Source organism: Trichoderma camerunense, assembly GCF_050948025.1.
Source record: "Trichoderma camerunense strain CBS 138272 chromosome Unknown V8C40scaffold_10, whole genome shotgun sequence".
In the NCBI taxonomy this organism is placed as follows: domain Eukaryota; kingdom Fungi; phylum Ascomycota; class Sordariomycetes; order Hypocreales; family Hypocreaceae; genus Trichoderma; species Trichoderma camerunense.
This window is the reverse complement of record NW_028145360.1, coordinates 158884-173071: the sequence shown is the minus strand read 5'-3', so window position 1 is coordinate 173071 and position 14188 is coordinate 158884. Positions and strand designations below refer to the sequence as shown.

The following is a 14188-nucleotide window of genomic DNA, read 5'->3' as shown; positions in this document are numbered from 1 at the left end:
GGGCTAGACAGGTGATGCAAATGGTAAATCAGTTCAGAGAGAGGGGGAACAGCAAGCTGGTGAGGGGCTGTTTCCTTCAGATGCCGGCAACAATCGAACGACAAGGATTGCATATATGTACGAGTATAGAAAGAGCCGCGGCGCCTCCTCTTTTCCCTTCGGATGCAACGTAAATTCCCGGACGCCGCTGAACCACCTCAGCTAGATAGTGAGAGCATCAAATTGAGCCTCAACACTTGCTGGGCTCGGTTGGCAGCGACACTTGGATATCAGGAAGCGCGTCCAGGTACTATTGCGCGTCTTAAGTTGGGCACAGTCACAGCAATCCAGGCCGTGGCAGTCTCTCATTCGGACGGCCAAAGTGAAAGATGAGAAAGTTCGGTGAGGTCAGGCTGTTGCGAAATGACAAGGTACCAGATAAGTAGTTGGTCGCTGTCGTACGGAGTTCCATCTTTGAGACACAAGCCTCTCCCTCACACAAAACAGAGCTTGAGCCGCAAGGCAGGGATACCTGGAGCTGTGCTACACCCCCCGTATTAGTAGTAGACTCGATCACTTTCCGGGGCTTACTGTACTAGGTATTCTGCTCACTGAATCATGGATGGAAACTAGCCGGGAGCATGATGAGCTAAAAAGGCTGAGCAGCGCCATGGCGGCTGTAAAGGCGCTCGGACTCAACAAACAGCAGTCAAAACATGATGTCTCAGCTCGGCTAACACGAACGATGGATCGGCCTTGCTTGGCTTTGGACTTAGTTAAAATGTTACACAACTCAAGGGTGCCTCCCTCGTGAGAATATAAGTCTCTATTATGGAGTAAATAGCTTGTGTTAGTATGGACAGGGGGGATGCCACACGATGCATCTCCAGAGCCGCAGCAGAGCCGCATGGTTCTAGCCACCAATACCTCCACCATCTGCAAAGGAGATTATTTTTTTACCACATTCAAGCAAGAGGCAAATTTAGTGGCATTACCAACAGCAACCTATTTATGCACTGGCCAATAAGAGCTACATACTGAGTACTACTACTACGAGCTCTTCAAAGAGTGTGGATGAATTTTATGCCTCTGTACGGAGTATGATATGTCGATTATGTATCACTGATCACTCAAAGTCCTTCTCGTAGCACTAGTGCTGCACAAGTTGTTGCCTATAAAGGGCTTCTTCAATCAGAGGTTGCATATTTGCGGGGATAGTCCATCCTATGCTTGACTAATTTCTCTCGATGGCAGGTTTAAATAATTATGAAATCATACAATAAATAAAGGAAACAGCATTTCATGTGATGATATGATCCAAACGGCACAGCTTTTGTTCTCCTTGCAGTAGCCCAGTATTAGATGGGGCATCAGGTACGGAGGTACAGTAGTCGCTCGGTCACGTGAAGCCTGCAGCAGCTCTGGCTCTTTACGCGACTACTTTTTCCTTCGCGCGTCAAGGCGCCGTGATCCATGCAATAGCTCCCTCTCCCGCCAAATGTTCATCCATTAACCACAATGGCGGAGATCAAGATCGACAGCAAGCTCTTCCAGGAGCGCCTCTCGCATTTCGTCACTGCCTGGAAGAATGACCTCCGAGCCAAGGATGGACTCTTTGGCGGTGTCTCGTCCTTCGTCATCATGATGGGCAAGGTCGAGGAGGTTCCCGAATTCCACAAGAACAACGCCGTTCACGTAAGAGCCAGCCTGCGCCCCGGTACCACTACAATCTGACCCTGAACGCTAATGTCCTGTTTCAGTTTTGGCTTTTGGGCTACGAGTTTCCGACGACCCTGATGCTCTTCACCGTCGACACCCTCTACATTCTCACTACGGCAAAGAAGGGTACGTGGATCGTGAATCGCCTACCACTCAGGCCGCGCTACTGCGAAGCCCTGCCGATTGCTAACACCCGACACAGCAAAACATCTTGAACAGCTCAAGGGCGGCCGTTTCCCCATCGAGGTGCTTGTTCGAGGCAAGGATGCAGCCGAAAACGAGAAGCTGTTTGTCACTGTGGCAGACAAGATTAAGGAAGCGGGGGTAAGGCCACATTCAATGCCAATTCATTTACACCTACAGGCTCAAAACCTAACGCATCTTGACAACAGAAGAAAGTTGGCGTCATCTCCAAGGATACGTCCAAGGGCCCGTTCGTCGATGAGTGGAAGAAGGTGTTTGCCGAACACTGCAAAGAAGTCGAGGAGGTTGACATTTCCACCGCTTTGTCCACTCATGCCTTCTCCATCAAAGACGAAAGCGAACTACGAGCGATGCGGACGGCTTCCAAGGCTTGCGTGGCCCTCATGACGCCCTACTTCCTCGACGAAATGTCCAACATTCTCGATGCCGAGAAGAAAGTCAAGCACTCCGTTCTAGCCGACAAGGTCGATAAGAAGCTTGACGATAACAATTTCTGGAAGACTGTTGAGCTCCCCAGCAAAGGCAAGCTGCCTTCGGACCTCGACCCCGCGCAGCTGGATTGGATCCTGCCCCCCTCCATCCAGAGTGGTGGTAAATACGATCTGCGATTTTCTACCGATCCAAATGACGACAACCTACATGCTGGGATCATCATCGCCGCGCTGGGTTTGCGATATAAGTCATACTGCTCAACGATTGCGCGAACGTACCTGGTAGATCCCAACAAGTCTCAGGAGAGCAACTACAAGCTCCTTTCAATGGTGCACAACACCATCATCAAGGAGATCCGCGATGGCATGACTGCGAAGGATGTCTACGCCAAGGCGTTGGGTGTCATCAAGAGCAAGAAGCCAGAGATGGAGAAGCACTTCTTGAAGAATGTCGGTTGGGGTGTTGGCCTTGAGAACAGAGACCCTACTCTTGTACTGAGTGCCAAGAACCAGCGAGTTCTCAAAGACGGAATGACTTTGATCATCAATACCGGATTCCAGGATATTGAGAACCCACAGCCTCAAGACAAGAACAGCAAGATTTACTCACTTGTTCTGACTGATACCATTAGAGTAACAGCTGCGGAGCCGGTGGTTTTCACTGCTGAGGCGCCGACAAGCGCCGACGCCAATTCATTCTTCTTCAAGGATGATGAGGAGGCTCAGCCCACGCCCAAGAAGGAGAAGAAGGATTCCAGAGTAGGCGCGGTCGCCACCAAGAACATTACCAGCACTCGCCTTCGCTCCGAGCGTACCACACAAACGGACGATGACGCGGACAAGAAGCGTCGAGAGCATCAGAAGGAACTGGCCGCCAAGAAGCAAAAGGAGGGCCTGGCCAGATTCTCCGAGTCGACTAGTGGGCAAAATGGCGGAGAGGTCAAGAAATTCAAGCGTTTCGAGTCATACAAGCGGGACAATCAATTCCCCTTGAAGATCAAGAACCTTGAGATTGTCGTTGACTCAAAGAACAGCACTGTTGTTCTCCCCATCATGGGACGGCCTGTCCCCTTCCATATCAACACCATCAAGAATGCCAGTAAGAGTGACGAGGGAGAATTCGCCTTTTTGCGGATAAACTTCCTGTCGCCCGGCCAGGGTGTCGGTAGAAAGGATGACCAGCCCTTTGAAGACGCATCTGCCCACTTTGTTCGCAGCTTAACATTCCGATCGCTCGATGGAGACAGATATAGTGAGATAGCTACTCAGATCTCGAACCTGAAGCGCGACGTCGTCAAGAAGGAGCAAGAGAAGAAGGATATGGAAGATGTCGTGGAGCAAGACAAGCTGGCGGAAATCAGAAGTAAGTCCAAATACCCACTGCTGAAAGTGTCAATACCTGAATACTGGATGCTAACTTGTTCCGCCAAGATCGACGCCCGGCTGTTTTGGACAACGTGTATATCCGCCCAGCTATGGAGGGCAAGAGAGTACCTGGAAAGGTCGAGATACACCAGAATGGTATCCGTTACCAGTCTCCTCTCAATGCTCAGCATCGCGTGGATATCCTCTTTTCAAACGTCAAGCACCTATTCTTCCAGCCTTGCCAGCACGAGTTGATTGTCATCATCCACATCCATCTAAAAGACCCCATCATTGTGGGCAACAAGAAGAAGACGAAGGATGTGCAGTTCTACCGTGAAGCAACCGACATCCAGTTTGATGAGACTGGTAACAGAAAGCGAAAGTACCGCTATGGAGATGAGGATGAATTCGAGGCTGAACAAGAGGAGCGCCGTCGCCGCGCCGAATTGGACAGGCTATTCCAAGGTTTTGCCCAGAAGATTGCCGAAGCCGGTCGCAATGAGAACATCGAGGTTGATATGCCCATCCGGGACCTCGGATTCAACGGCGTGCCTTTCCGCAGCAACGTCTTCATTCAGCCAACTACCGACTGCCTCATCCAGGTTGTTGAGCCCCCATTCATGGTCATCACCATTGAAGACATTGAAGTCGCCCATCTCGAGCGTGTCCAGTTCGGTTTGAAGAACTTTGACATGGTATTCGTCTTCAAGGACTTTACACGTGCTCCATATCACATCAACACCATTCCCGTCGAATTCCTCGATCAGGTCAAGGATTTCTTGGATTCTTCAGACATTGCCTTTACAGAGGGTCCTCTTAACCTCAACTGGCCGACGATTATGAAGACAGTTAACCAAGATACCCACCAGTTCTTCGTCGATGGCGGTTGGTCGTTCCTACAGGCCGACTCGGACGATTCTGGTGCCGAGGACGAGTCCGAGGAAGAATCAGCTTTCGAGATGGACGACGAGGAGATGGATGAAGTGTCCGAGTCCAGCGAGGAAGATTCCGACTTTGGTAGCAACGCCAGCGACGATGACGATGATGAAGAGGCCGACATCGATAGTGAGGATGAGGGCGAAGATTGGGATGAGATGGAGAAGAAGGCCAGGAAGCGCGACCGTGAGAGTGGCCTCAATGATGATGAAGGCCGTGGAAGTGGAAAGAAGTCACGCAAGCGATAATCGGATAAGCAAGGGATACGAATTCAGACGAAGTGGCTCGAAGCCGAACCGTTAAATAGGGGAGTGAATGGGCTTTTTTTTTAAGTTTATTTCTTGGGCAGTGTGTTTTAAATACTGGAACTTGTATTAAGAAAAAATGAATTGCTGATGCGGCTGCGTAAAGGCCTCTTGGCTTCTCTTATGATGAAGTTTTGCTTTTCAAGTATGGCTCTTGTAGGATCGGTATAGCTTGAGTGGTCTGAATAATAATAAGGACTACATCTTTTTTGCAAGTGAATTTTAGCCACTATACATTACTCATCGTCGTGAAAACACACTTTATCGCACTTTGGAAGGGAGGTATGGAGTTTGGATATGCTGAGTTGGTAACAAAAGGTGCTACACTTTTCTATCAATAGCCCCTTTTCCAGCATTTGAGACGAGCATGGAACTGGAGGGAAACAAGTAAAAAATGTATAAAACATAACAAATAAGGCGGTTCAAACTCCTCAACTCCAACAGGCAAAAACCTCCCCCTTCGAGAGGGTAGGAAAAACCCCTTTCACCTAGTTTCCCCTATTCCTTGCTCCCTCTCGCAACTCGTGTCCTTTGATCTTTCATAATCTTTCATCCTTCTTCTTCTTTCTCATCCAGCGTTGACTACCTCTTATGATTTGTCTTTTGAGCAAAAAAAGAATGTGAATAATAAGAATAAGGCAACGTTCAACCAGCCTTGAACAACCCGAAAAAAAAAATAGAGAAAAGGAAAAGGAAACGGTGTTAAACAAAAACCGGCCAGCGCACGGGGAACAAACAAGGCATTACATCGATATAAGCGCATGAAAAAAATCGGGAAGAGGTAGGTGTAGAGCAACCCTTTTATCTCATCTACCACGCCACATTGTCCCCCGCTGCTTTTGATTTGATTTTTCTTCTTCTTTTTTTTTTTGAATTCTACGCAAGCCGGTGGCTCAAGCGGTCATAGAATTTACTATGAAACCTCGGGCTCATGGGCGCCAGGAAGATGTGAGAGCTGGAGCTGCCACCAGAGGGCATCGGGGCCATGCGGAGCGCGGCGCGGGAGCTGTCGCGAGTCGCCTAAGCATCAGGACGGATCTCGCGGCCCGAGGCCACGGCGGTGTTGCCGCCGGGTTTGGATGTAGGAACGTTGTTCCACGACAGATAAGTGTGGTCACCGAGTTTCCTGGTGGTTGACGTGTTAGAAACGGAATGGGAATGGAGAGAAGACTAGAATAAGAACGAACCTTGGCTTGATAAGATGAGAAGCGAGGAAGATGACGCCGAGAATAATGCACAGGCCAGCAACAACAATGTAGGCGATGCCAAGGAAGTTGTTGCGACCTCCCACAACGGTGCGAGTGGTGATGATGATGGACTTTTTGCCTCTGTATTCGAGGGTAGGGAAGACTGTCATTTCATAGTTAGCACACAAAGTTTGCGCCGTAATTCACCATGTCATCACATACAATCGTCGATAATGATTTGGTAGCGTCCCTCAGCCATCGCCTGGGTGTCGTTGCGCTGGTAGAGCTTGCTGAAAGTTGGCAGACCAGCAGTACGCATCCAGACCTGGAACGCCTGCCACTCCTTGAGGTTGGGAGGAGGGTTGGTCTTAGTATAACCGTCCGGATAACGCAGACGCCAGTTGGGTGGCGGAATGATTTCGCTCAGCGACTGCGTGGTTGGGTTGTACAAATCTCTGTCACTGCTCCAGGCGATGTTGGTGTTGTTGGCCATGAGGTATGTCTGCGTCTCGTTGCCACGGCCTCCGGGAGGGTTCAACAGCTCGGGGCTGGTGTAGGAGTCGTTGAACATGGAGTTGGCAATGAGTCCGCACGGATAGTACGGCTTCTTGACGCCGTCGACAGTCTCACCTTCCAGAGGGGTGCATTTCGAGCCGTGGATATCGCCCCAGGATCTGTTGTCTCCCTTGAGCTGGTTGACGTCGAACGAATCGGCGTATCGACGATGGTTCTGGTAAAAGTTTGTGAGCTGGTAGTAGAACAGAACCGGGGGGCCCATGCTCTCGGGGATGTTGAATCGCAAATAGCATCGCTGTCCAGACACCTTGACGCCCGGGTTGACTGGGATATCGACGTCGGATTGGACGGCCCATTGCGCATCAATCGACGTGTTGGAGGTTTTGAACTGAGTCTCTATGTCGCTGCTGGGCATGGAGCCAAAGCCCTTGCCGTTGTTGTAGGCCGGAGCATCGGCTGTGCAGTGGGTGTAATCCAGGCGAATCTCTTGCACCTAAACCATAGGGAAATTCGTCAGCGCCAGGATACAAACAACCCATACAAGAGGACGGATATCAAAGCCAGGATCTCCGAGCATACCTGAGTGCTGGCATAAAACAACAAGCCGCCGATTGGAGCGAATATGACGCCGATGGCGAAGAAGAGAGGCAGAACTGTCTTTGGAGTAAGAATTGGCCTGCGAGGCTGTCAGCATCCTGCAGACTCGGGCTTTTGCGCCGTTGAATCGTCCGGAAAACCTACTGCCAGGCTTTGAGTCGCTGTTGTCGAAAGGCCGTGTCTATGATAATCTCGTCGTCAGCAATCCGGCACCTCCCAGAAGCGCATCCAGAGGCATCGTCAAGCACTCACTCGCTGGGCGACGGCTCTTCTTCTTGTCCGGCTTGTTCGGGGCTGTGTCAAGAGAGTCGAGGGAGTCGGTATGACCAACCCGCGGTGAGTCGGACATGGCGGCGAGTTGGACCGGAACAACAATGCGCGGATATCGAGAAGAGGCTGGCGATTACTTGGTGATGATTGACGGAGTTTGCGTTCCAAGGGGTTTGTTTGAATGTCTTCGACACGGGGATGTTCAGAGTGCTCACAGCTGTGGCTGCGAATTACGAGTTCGCCAAGGCTATGTGTGGCGGTGCATTTCGTCAGCAGGATCCGGACTTTCCATGTCCGTAATTTATTAATAACACTTGGCGGACTCTAGGGTAGGCGGGCGTTGCGCAACGGAGGATCATCGTGTGTAAGGCTGGCATATTCCTTTGCTTTTTCTTCTTTCTTTCTTTTTTTTCCTCTCTCTCTCTTTGACTTTTCTATTCACGTGCTTTGTGTGTCCTTGCGAGATGACGCGTATCGGCTAACAATCACCCCCGTAAGCTATAGCCAAGTGTGATTATGTGATTGGTGTTTTTCATTTAAGATGATATGGAGTCCAAGCGCTGCATATAATCACAGCATATTAATAAAGAAAGATACGGAGTATACAATACCGGTACCCGCTTCAAAACAGTACTGAGACTTACTCCTCTCCATTCTCCCTACTCGTAAGGCCTCCAATGACAATCATTTCGTCGGAACCGACTTGTTATTTCGATGGCCGAACATATTGCTCAAACCGCGGGAAGAAAGGAGGCCAGAGAGGAGTCTGGCATGAGGGAGCGCCTACCAGTCTATTTCGCTTCTGCAACGTCTCCGTGGAAGCCAATCTAGCGCATGACTTATCCATAGCTTCCACAGGCGTGTCTCTAATCTTCTAGAATTTGGAGCGCCAAGAAATGGTCTATAGATGGATCGAACTAATATCGGAAACTGTCCATCACTGTCCATCACTGCCTAGCCAGCTGAGGGACAAATTCTGATCAACGGCTTGTGAAGATGACCATGTTTCTCTTATTCATGGATATGATTTGCCAAGCGCTGGGCCGGCAAGCACATGGACAACCCAAATTAGCATCGGCTATGGCGATGAGTGATTTTCAATGACATCTCTGTCAGTGGAACACCACATGGGGCTCTTTGTCAAGGTGCGGAGCCGATCAACCGATGCAAGCTGAAGCCGTCTTCCACGAGAGGGAGATCAACCGTCATCGTAACCGGGTATCGTTGGATCGGCCCATCGCATATGCCTTAGCTTCCTCTGTTCCTCTCCCAACCCTGTCCTTCTCACTGATGATATGTTCCCATGAATAAAAAACCATCGTATGCGTATGCATAGTAACGATGAGTTTCGTCACCGCCAGATGCTAGCGGCAACTCGCTCATGTAGCAAGGCGGAGGAGACCTGGGGCTTCATGCAGTCCAAGTTACCGCTCGTATACCGGAGGGCGGAGGGAACGGCCCAGCCACCACCAATGCACCTCTGTACAGTACTTGCTCGTAGATGTATCAGAACCTCGTTTGCCCTTTTGTCTTGTAGTTGTCTGCACAGCTTGGAGCTAGCGACTCCTGGCGTCATGGTTGGCTGGCTGCGGCTGCGAGACATGCTTATGCGGCCCGATTGAGTAAAGCTGGGGACGAAGCCGAAGAGCCAGACTGGTCATCGATATGCACATGCACATCGCACATCGTTCAGATGTACAGGGGTTTTCAGGTCATGGAAGAAAAACTGTTGCAATGGGTAAATATCAAACGTACAGCACTCCAGTGCACGAGTGAAACCTGAGTAAGCCGTGCAAAGCATGGTCAGACAATCTCGGATGGTCAAGGGGGGTTCAGCCGGCCTCATCTCTCAGCTTCCCATTGCTCTTGCTGTACATAACACTAGTGCTATTCGAAGCACAAAGCAATGCCTGTATTATACCCTGTGATGCAGACGAGACAATACATGGTCCCGATCTGTTGGGAAACCGGCGAGCGCGCGCTCCGGGCAGGCGGTTCGTGCCCTTTGCTGGGTGAAAATGCGTAGTATTGGTACGAGTATGCCGGTCCGGCACACATATCCGAAGTGGCCAAATTCTTCGACGGCTGAAGGAAGGCTGACGACAACGCCGAGCCCCGGAGAGGCGAATGCTGTGCTTTTTCTCTTTAAAGGTTCCTCATGGCCGTCATATTTCCTCTGGGGGTGTTTTGTCATGATGGCATGTTGTCGGACTTACGACGTCTCGGATTCCAACCGCCAACCTGTCGAACTGTGCCGCCTTGATCCAGACGGGCTATGCACCTCGCCCTCCACTGAGTGGCCCAGGCCGCCCGGTCTCGAAACTCCGCGCGTGTCTGGTTCGTCTCGACCCCAGAACGGCGGTTGATAGGCTGAATGTCCGGCCGTGGCAGCAGCCGCTCCTCCGCATCAACCTGACGCACCGAACTTTGAAGGGGCGATTCCAATTCGTTGCCAGCTTGCGTGGCGCCGTCTGAGCAGCCATGCCGTCCTTTCCATGATTAGCTCCTGTTGTTCCTCTGCGGAACGCGTATGGTAGCTCAGGACTGAGCGTTGCCGCCTCTAAAGATTAGCCACTAGTTTGGGAATCGAGTCCGGCTGTTGTTGAAGATGCCAAGACTCACGGCCAAGAGCCGAGTGGTGCATCAGTAGAACTTGGACCAACGAAATCGTTGTGTTGTCTGTTGCCTTTGCCGCCCTGCTCATCATCATGTCAATGTCCTGCCCACAGAGTGATTTAGAGTTTGCCACGAGAGAGCCGCCGTGGCTGGGAGAATAAGATCAAATCTTCCTTGATGAGCGCTTGTACTTGTACTCTGTACAGCAACCCTACCTATGTAGTGCATTATCAACGGGACGGTTCAAGTTGTTGGCAGTGCGTCTCGTCAAGTGATGTGGATAGTCTCCCTACCTAGTAGCTTTACTCCATACTACCTAGGTAGATATTCAGCTAGACAAGATGCTTGACCGCCTACTGAAAGGCCATGTGTGAGACATTCATGTCTTGGAAGTACAGATCGAGGAAGGCGCGATGAGCACTGCGCAGTACATGCCAAGTATGGAGAACGGAGCACCTGCCGTCGAAATACATACGAGTACGAGTACTTTGTACTCTGTACAACCGGACGTCATATTCTCACCACGATGATTACCTGTATTACGTGAAACAAGATTCCCTCCATTTCTTCGTTTCTTTGCTCCAGCTGTGATAGACCGACTGCTTTACTGTCTCACATATCCAGTCTTTGGCTAGACAGGTGGGCCACTAACAGACGACATACTGGTAACTATCAGATACTAACAGCAAGCAAACTGCACAAGGCTCAGAACGTGGTTTGCACTATTGCCATCACGCGATTTGATTTGCTTGGCTCAGCTCTTTGGCTGCCGCTAACACAAGGACCAGAACTTGTGCTTCTCGCCTAGAAGAGTCCCCAGCTTTTCTTCGTCTTGGCTTGGAGACAGTACTTACCCCCATCTCCACTGAAGGGCGAGGCGCAGCAAAATCGACATGACTGACCGTCAAAGTGCCTCCAGGCCAAGCAGAGCCCCATCTGACGACCCCCTGTTTGCCGCCTCTACTCGGATTCGGCAGGCCTGGATTGGACAGGACAGGACAGGACAAGTCGCCGGGTGTCTGACACTTGCGCTCAGCAGGGCCAGCGACTGTGTTTTGCGAGAACGAGCGCTGCGGGAATCAGGTTGCTAGTCTGTCATCAGGCTGCAGCCCATGACCTGCCCAGAAGGCTACAGCGCAACAGAGAGAGACTCTCCCATCGGCTGGGTGAAAGACGCTCGACGCTCGACAAGGCGAATCCATTGATGGACGGCCTCCCCCCACAACAGGAGTTCGCTGAATTTCCAAATCTCCGTGCTTCCAATGATGTGTACTAGCTTCTGCAGCCTGAAGGCAGCTTGAGGATTTCCGAGCTATCGGCGAGGGCGACGGCAGCCGGGGATCGCTGGTTAGTAGCGTCTCGGGCCCTCTGAGCCGTGGTGCCATCAGCTGCCTCAACAACAAAGTGCTCACTAGCAATTCATCCGATTCATCGCCTGCATGCATGCAGCGCCTAGGTGCTAGACAGACAGACTACATATACAGGCTAACGGGCCCTGCAAAGTATCTGTACGAGTGCTCTTGCTTGTGCCTGTCCCCAACTTTGGCGCTACTCACTCACTTATTTGCTCTTATAACCTGAGTGTAGCCGCCCTCATCTCGCTGAATTTCCCACACCCTAGACCCGGGCGGTTCGGCTCCTTGAAGCATTGTCTAAGCAATCCTTGTTCAAATGAAGGGATTCATTCGACTTTCCCGAAGCATTCAAAGCCTTCTTTGACGATTAGATCTCACCGAGGCCTTTAAGAGGAACCTGGCCCCCGCCGCAATTCCCATTACGCATACAAAGTAGCATACATTTGCCTCCAAGGTTGGCTTTACACCTACGTCCACGCATCTGCCAGCGGGGCGCTCACTCACCAGCCACCAAACTTTGCTTGCTCCCTCTTACAAGGCCACGCGCCTTGCTGTCATTCGGCTATCTAGCTTGCCGTCAGGCCCATCCAGCTTATTCTTCTTTATTCCTTTTCTGTCTTCTATTTTTGTTTGATTCTGTGTCTTCACCGGGATTTCTTTATTATTCTCGAATATCTCTCCGATAGTCAAGCCATCTGGCATCTCATCATGGCCTCTTCTAAGTCGACATCTCGGGCCGCCCGCCATGCAGATCGGGATACAGGCTTTCCAGAACCCTTTGATCAGTGTGAGTAGACATATCCATTCCTATGTTGGGAAGAGGGTTTCTTTTTCTTTTTCATCTTTTGGTCGTCATTTTACTAACATGTTTTCTCTTCAAAGTCAGCAATACTACTCTCCCTCACCCTGACGCCGACCTCTCGCCAAACGCTTGCATCTCACACGATGACCTGGCTGGCGACCATGCTCTCAAGAGAAAGCGACTCTCGTTCTTACACCGACACAAGACCAGGCGAACTCTGATGCATGGAATCATCGGCCCGCAAACCGAACTCGTCAGCAGTGTCTTGTCATTGTCGCTATCCCGCTCCAGCAGCAGCCTCCAGGTCGGAGAGGCAGCCCCTAAGCTGACGAGTCCTTCGATAGCCAGCTTTCAATCCAAAAGCGGCAGCGAAAGCGCGGAGTCGACCAAGAAGGAGGACGAGACACCGCCATCGTCACCTGACAGCATAGGCCACAGTCCCAAGAAGCACCACCGGTTCAGCAAGTGGCGACGTTCTCGAGGTGAAGAACGGGATTGAGCAGCGGGCCTTATACGAGTACATACCGCCTTCTGACCAAAAATGCCCGTCTGGGCGACATGCATCATACATTTTCTTGAATCTTTTGGACACTGGAAGAAAAAAGGGGAAGAAAAAAGATGGAACGAATTTACGACTCTCTTTTGTGGCTTGACTTACAGCATATCTCTCACCTTCTTAATCTATAAGCGACGGCGTTTTGGGGCGGGTTTGAAATTGGGAACCGGACAACAGACGGACGATACGGCCTTTGTCTCGAAATCACGGGTATTACTATTGGCTTTTCCTTCAAGAGAAGGGATCTGTCTTTAACTTGGCAACAAGTACATTGCTTGGGAATCTGTTTTGTGAAATAACGACATGGCACATAAAGAACTGCAGTAGCTGATGTGTAATAAAAGAGTGACAGTGTTGACATTGCCACGACTAGCACGCTTTCTTTATCATTGTTGTCATATATATCTCTGCATATGAATTCTGAATCTGAAACTGAAACGACTGTGGCTGTGAAGCCGCGTTGTCCTCCTATGCCCCCTTTAGCTTCCCCGGTAAGTGGTGTAGCTGTACGGACTCAACAGCAGCGGCACATGGTAATGCTGACCCTCCTCAACGCGGAACACAATGGTGGCCTCCGGGAAGAATGTGTTTTCCTCGCCAAAGTAGCCGGCAGTATCGAAACGGAGAGTCCACCGCGACGGCCCCTTGATGGCGCCCAGGACGTCCTCGAGAGTGTAGACGGGCACCTCGCCGGCAGAGGACTCTGAGCTGTAGGGCAGCCAGACGGTGATGCGGCCGTCGTCGTTGGTGAGGGACTCGAAGGTGTTGACGAGAGTGTGGGCGTTGGGTGAGCTGGGGACGGGGCCTTCGAGGCGGACGCGGATGCCCTTTGCGGGGCGGCCGGCGGTGGTGTCGAGGACGTGGCAGGTGATGCGGTCTTTATCGGCCATGATGGTCGTTTTTGAGGTTTTAATTAAGTGAGGGTTACTTTTCAAGAAGGGAATGTTCTCTCTTGCTGATGTAGGTGCTGTGTGGTGAGAGGTTGGATGAGATGATGGGCTGAAGATGGTGGGGTAAAGCTGAATGAGATGCGGCCTCAGGAAGTGAATGTGAGATGCACAAGAAGCAGAGCCACGGAGAGGAGCGTGAAAGGAGGCGGATCTCTTTGCTTCTTTTATATGGACTCAAGTAGCGTGAGACGAACAAAGGGCTGTGATGTGACGGGACAACACAACAGGAGCAAGGCCAAGCAAGGCTGGGAGTTGCGTGTTTCTATTCTTGAAGCTGCATGTTGATGTTAGTCGACGTTGGAGTCCCATCTACTGCACCTAGTGTAGGACTTCAATGTTGAACTCGGCCGGGCATCCAATCAGTGAGCGGCTCAGCCACGCTGTGCGCCGGGTGCCGTTA

The 14188-nt window shown here is 51.0% G+C and overlaps 4 protein-coding genes across 4 annotated transcripts; 2 read left to right on the top strand and 2 right to left on the bottom strand.

Annotated features, from left to right (window-relative positions):
* The first annotated feature begins 1450 nt into the window (after positions 1 to 1450).
* Positions 1451 to 5259, top strand: V8C40DRAFT_246265 (chromatin-remodeling protein SPT16). The gene is made up of 5 exons (XM_083216083.1): positions 1451 to 1674; positions 1740 to 1824; positions 1901 to 2022; positions 2091 to 3696; positions 3765 to 5259. The coding sequence occupies exons 1-5, from the start codon at positions 1498 to 1500 to the stop codon at positions 4880 to 4882; spliced, it is 3108 nt and encodes a 1035-aa protein (XP_083072435.1). The 5' UTR covers positions 1451 to 1497; the 3' UTR covers positions 4883 to 5259.
* A 341-nt stretch (positions 5260 to 5600) lies between these two features.
* Positions 5601 to 7893, bottom strand: V8C40DRAFT_23197 (ligand-effect modulator 3 family). Its single transcript, XM_083213035.1, has 6 exons — positions 7492 to 7893; positions 7384 to 7420; positions 7222 to 7318; positions 6349 to 7135; positions 6127 to 6289; positions 5601 to 6065 (listed from the first exon to the last, which is right to left on the bottom strand). Exons 1-6 carry the CDS (start codon positions 7586 to 7588, stop codon positions 5960 to 5962), a joined length of 1287 nt encoding a protein of 428 aa, XP_083072434.1. The 5' UTR covers positions 7589 to 7893; the 3' UTR covers positions 5601 to 5959.
* Positions 7894 to 11634: 3741 nt separating this feature from the next.
* V8C40DRAFT_246252 (uncharacterized protein) lies at positions 11635 to 13274 on the top strand. The gene is made up of 2 exons (XM_083216082.1): positions 11635 to 12267; positions 12363 to 13274. The coding sequence occupies exons 1-2, from the start codon at positions 12189 to 12191 to the stop codon at positions 12779 to 12781; spliced, it is 498 nt and encodes a 165-aa protein (XP_083072433.1). The 5' UTR covers positions 11635 to 12188; the 3' UTR covers positions 12782 to 13274.
* Positions 13158 to 14077, bottom strand: V8C40DRAFT_246251 (hydroxyisourate hydrolase). The gene has a single exon (XM_083216081.1). The coding sequence runs from the start codon at positions 13726 to 13728 to the stop codon at positions 13318 to 13320; it is 411 nt and encodes a 136-aa protein (XP_083072432.1). The 5' UTR covers positions 13729 to 14077; the 3' UTR covers positions 13158 to 13317.
* Positions 14078 to 14188: the final 111 nt, after the last annotated feature.

Bases quoted from the DNA above. Each gene is read 5' to 3' on its own strand.
- V8C40DRAFT_246265 (XM_083216083.1), top strand. From the start codon at position 1,498: ATGGCGGAGATCAAGATCGACAGCAAGCTCTTCCAGGAGCGCCTCTCG. The intron at 1,675-1,739 runs GTAAGAGCCAGC...GTCCTGTTTCAG, and splicing joins ACAAGAACAACGCCGTTCAC to TTTTGGCTTTTGGGCTACGA. The intron at 3,697-3,764 runs GTAAGTCCAAAT...TGTTCCGCCAAG, and splicing joins CAAGCTGGCGGAAATCAGAA to ATCGACGCCCGGCTGTTTTG.
- V8C40DRAFT_23197 (XM_083213035.1), bottom strand. From the start codon at position 7,588: ATGTCCGACTCACCGCGGGTTGGTCATACCGACTCCCTCGACTCTCTT. The intron at 6,290-6,348 runs GTATGTGATGAC...ATGAAATGACAG, and splicing joins CCAAATCATTATCGACGATT to TCTTCCCTACCCTCGAATAC. The intron at 6,066-6,126 runs GTTCGTTCTTAT...GTCAACCACCAG, and splicing joins TCTCATCTTATCAAGCCAAG to GAAACTCGGTGACCACACTT.
- V8C40DRAFT_246252 (XM_083216082.1), top strand. From the start codon at position 12,189: ATGGCCTCTTCTAAGTCGACATCTCGGGCCGCCCGCCATGCAGATCGG. The intron at 12,268-12,362 runs GTGAGTAGACAT...TTCTCTTCAAAG, and splicing joins TCCAGAACCCTTTGATCAGT to TCAGCAATACTACTCTCCCT.
- V8C40DRAFT_246251 (XM_083216081.1), bottom strand. From the start codon at position 13,728: ATGGCCGATAAAGACCGCATCACCTGCCACGTCCTCGACACCACCGCC.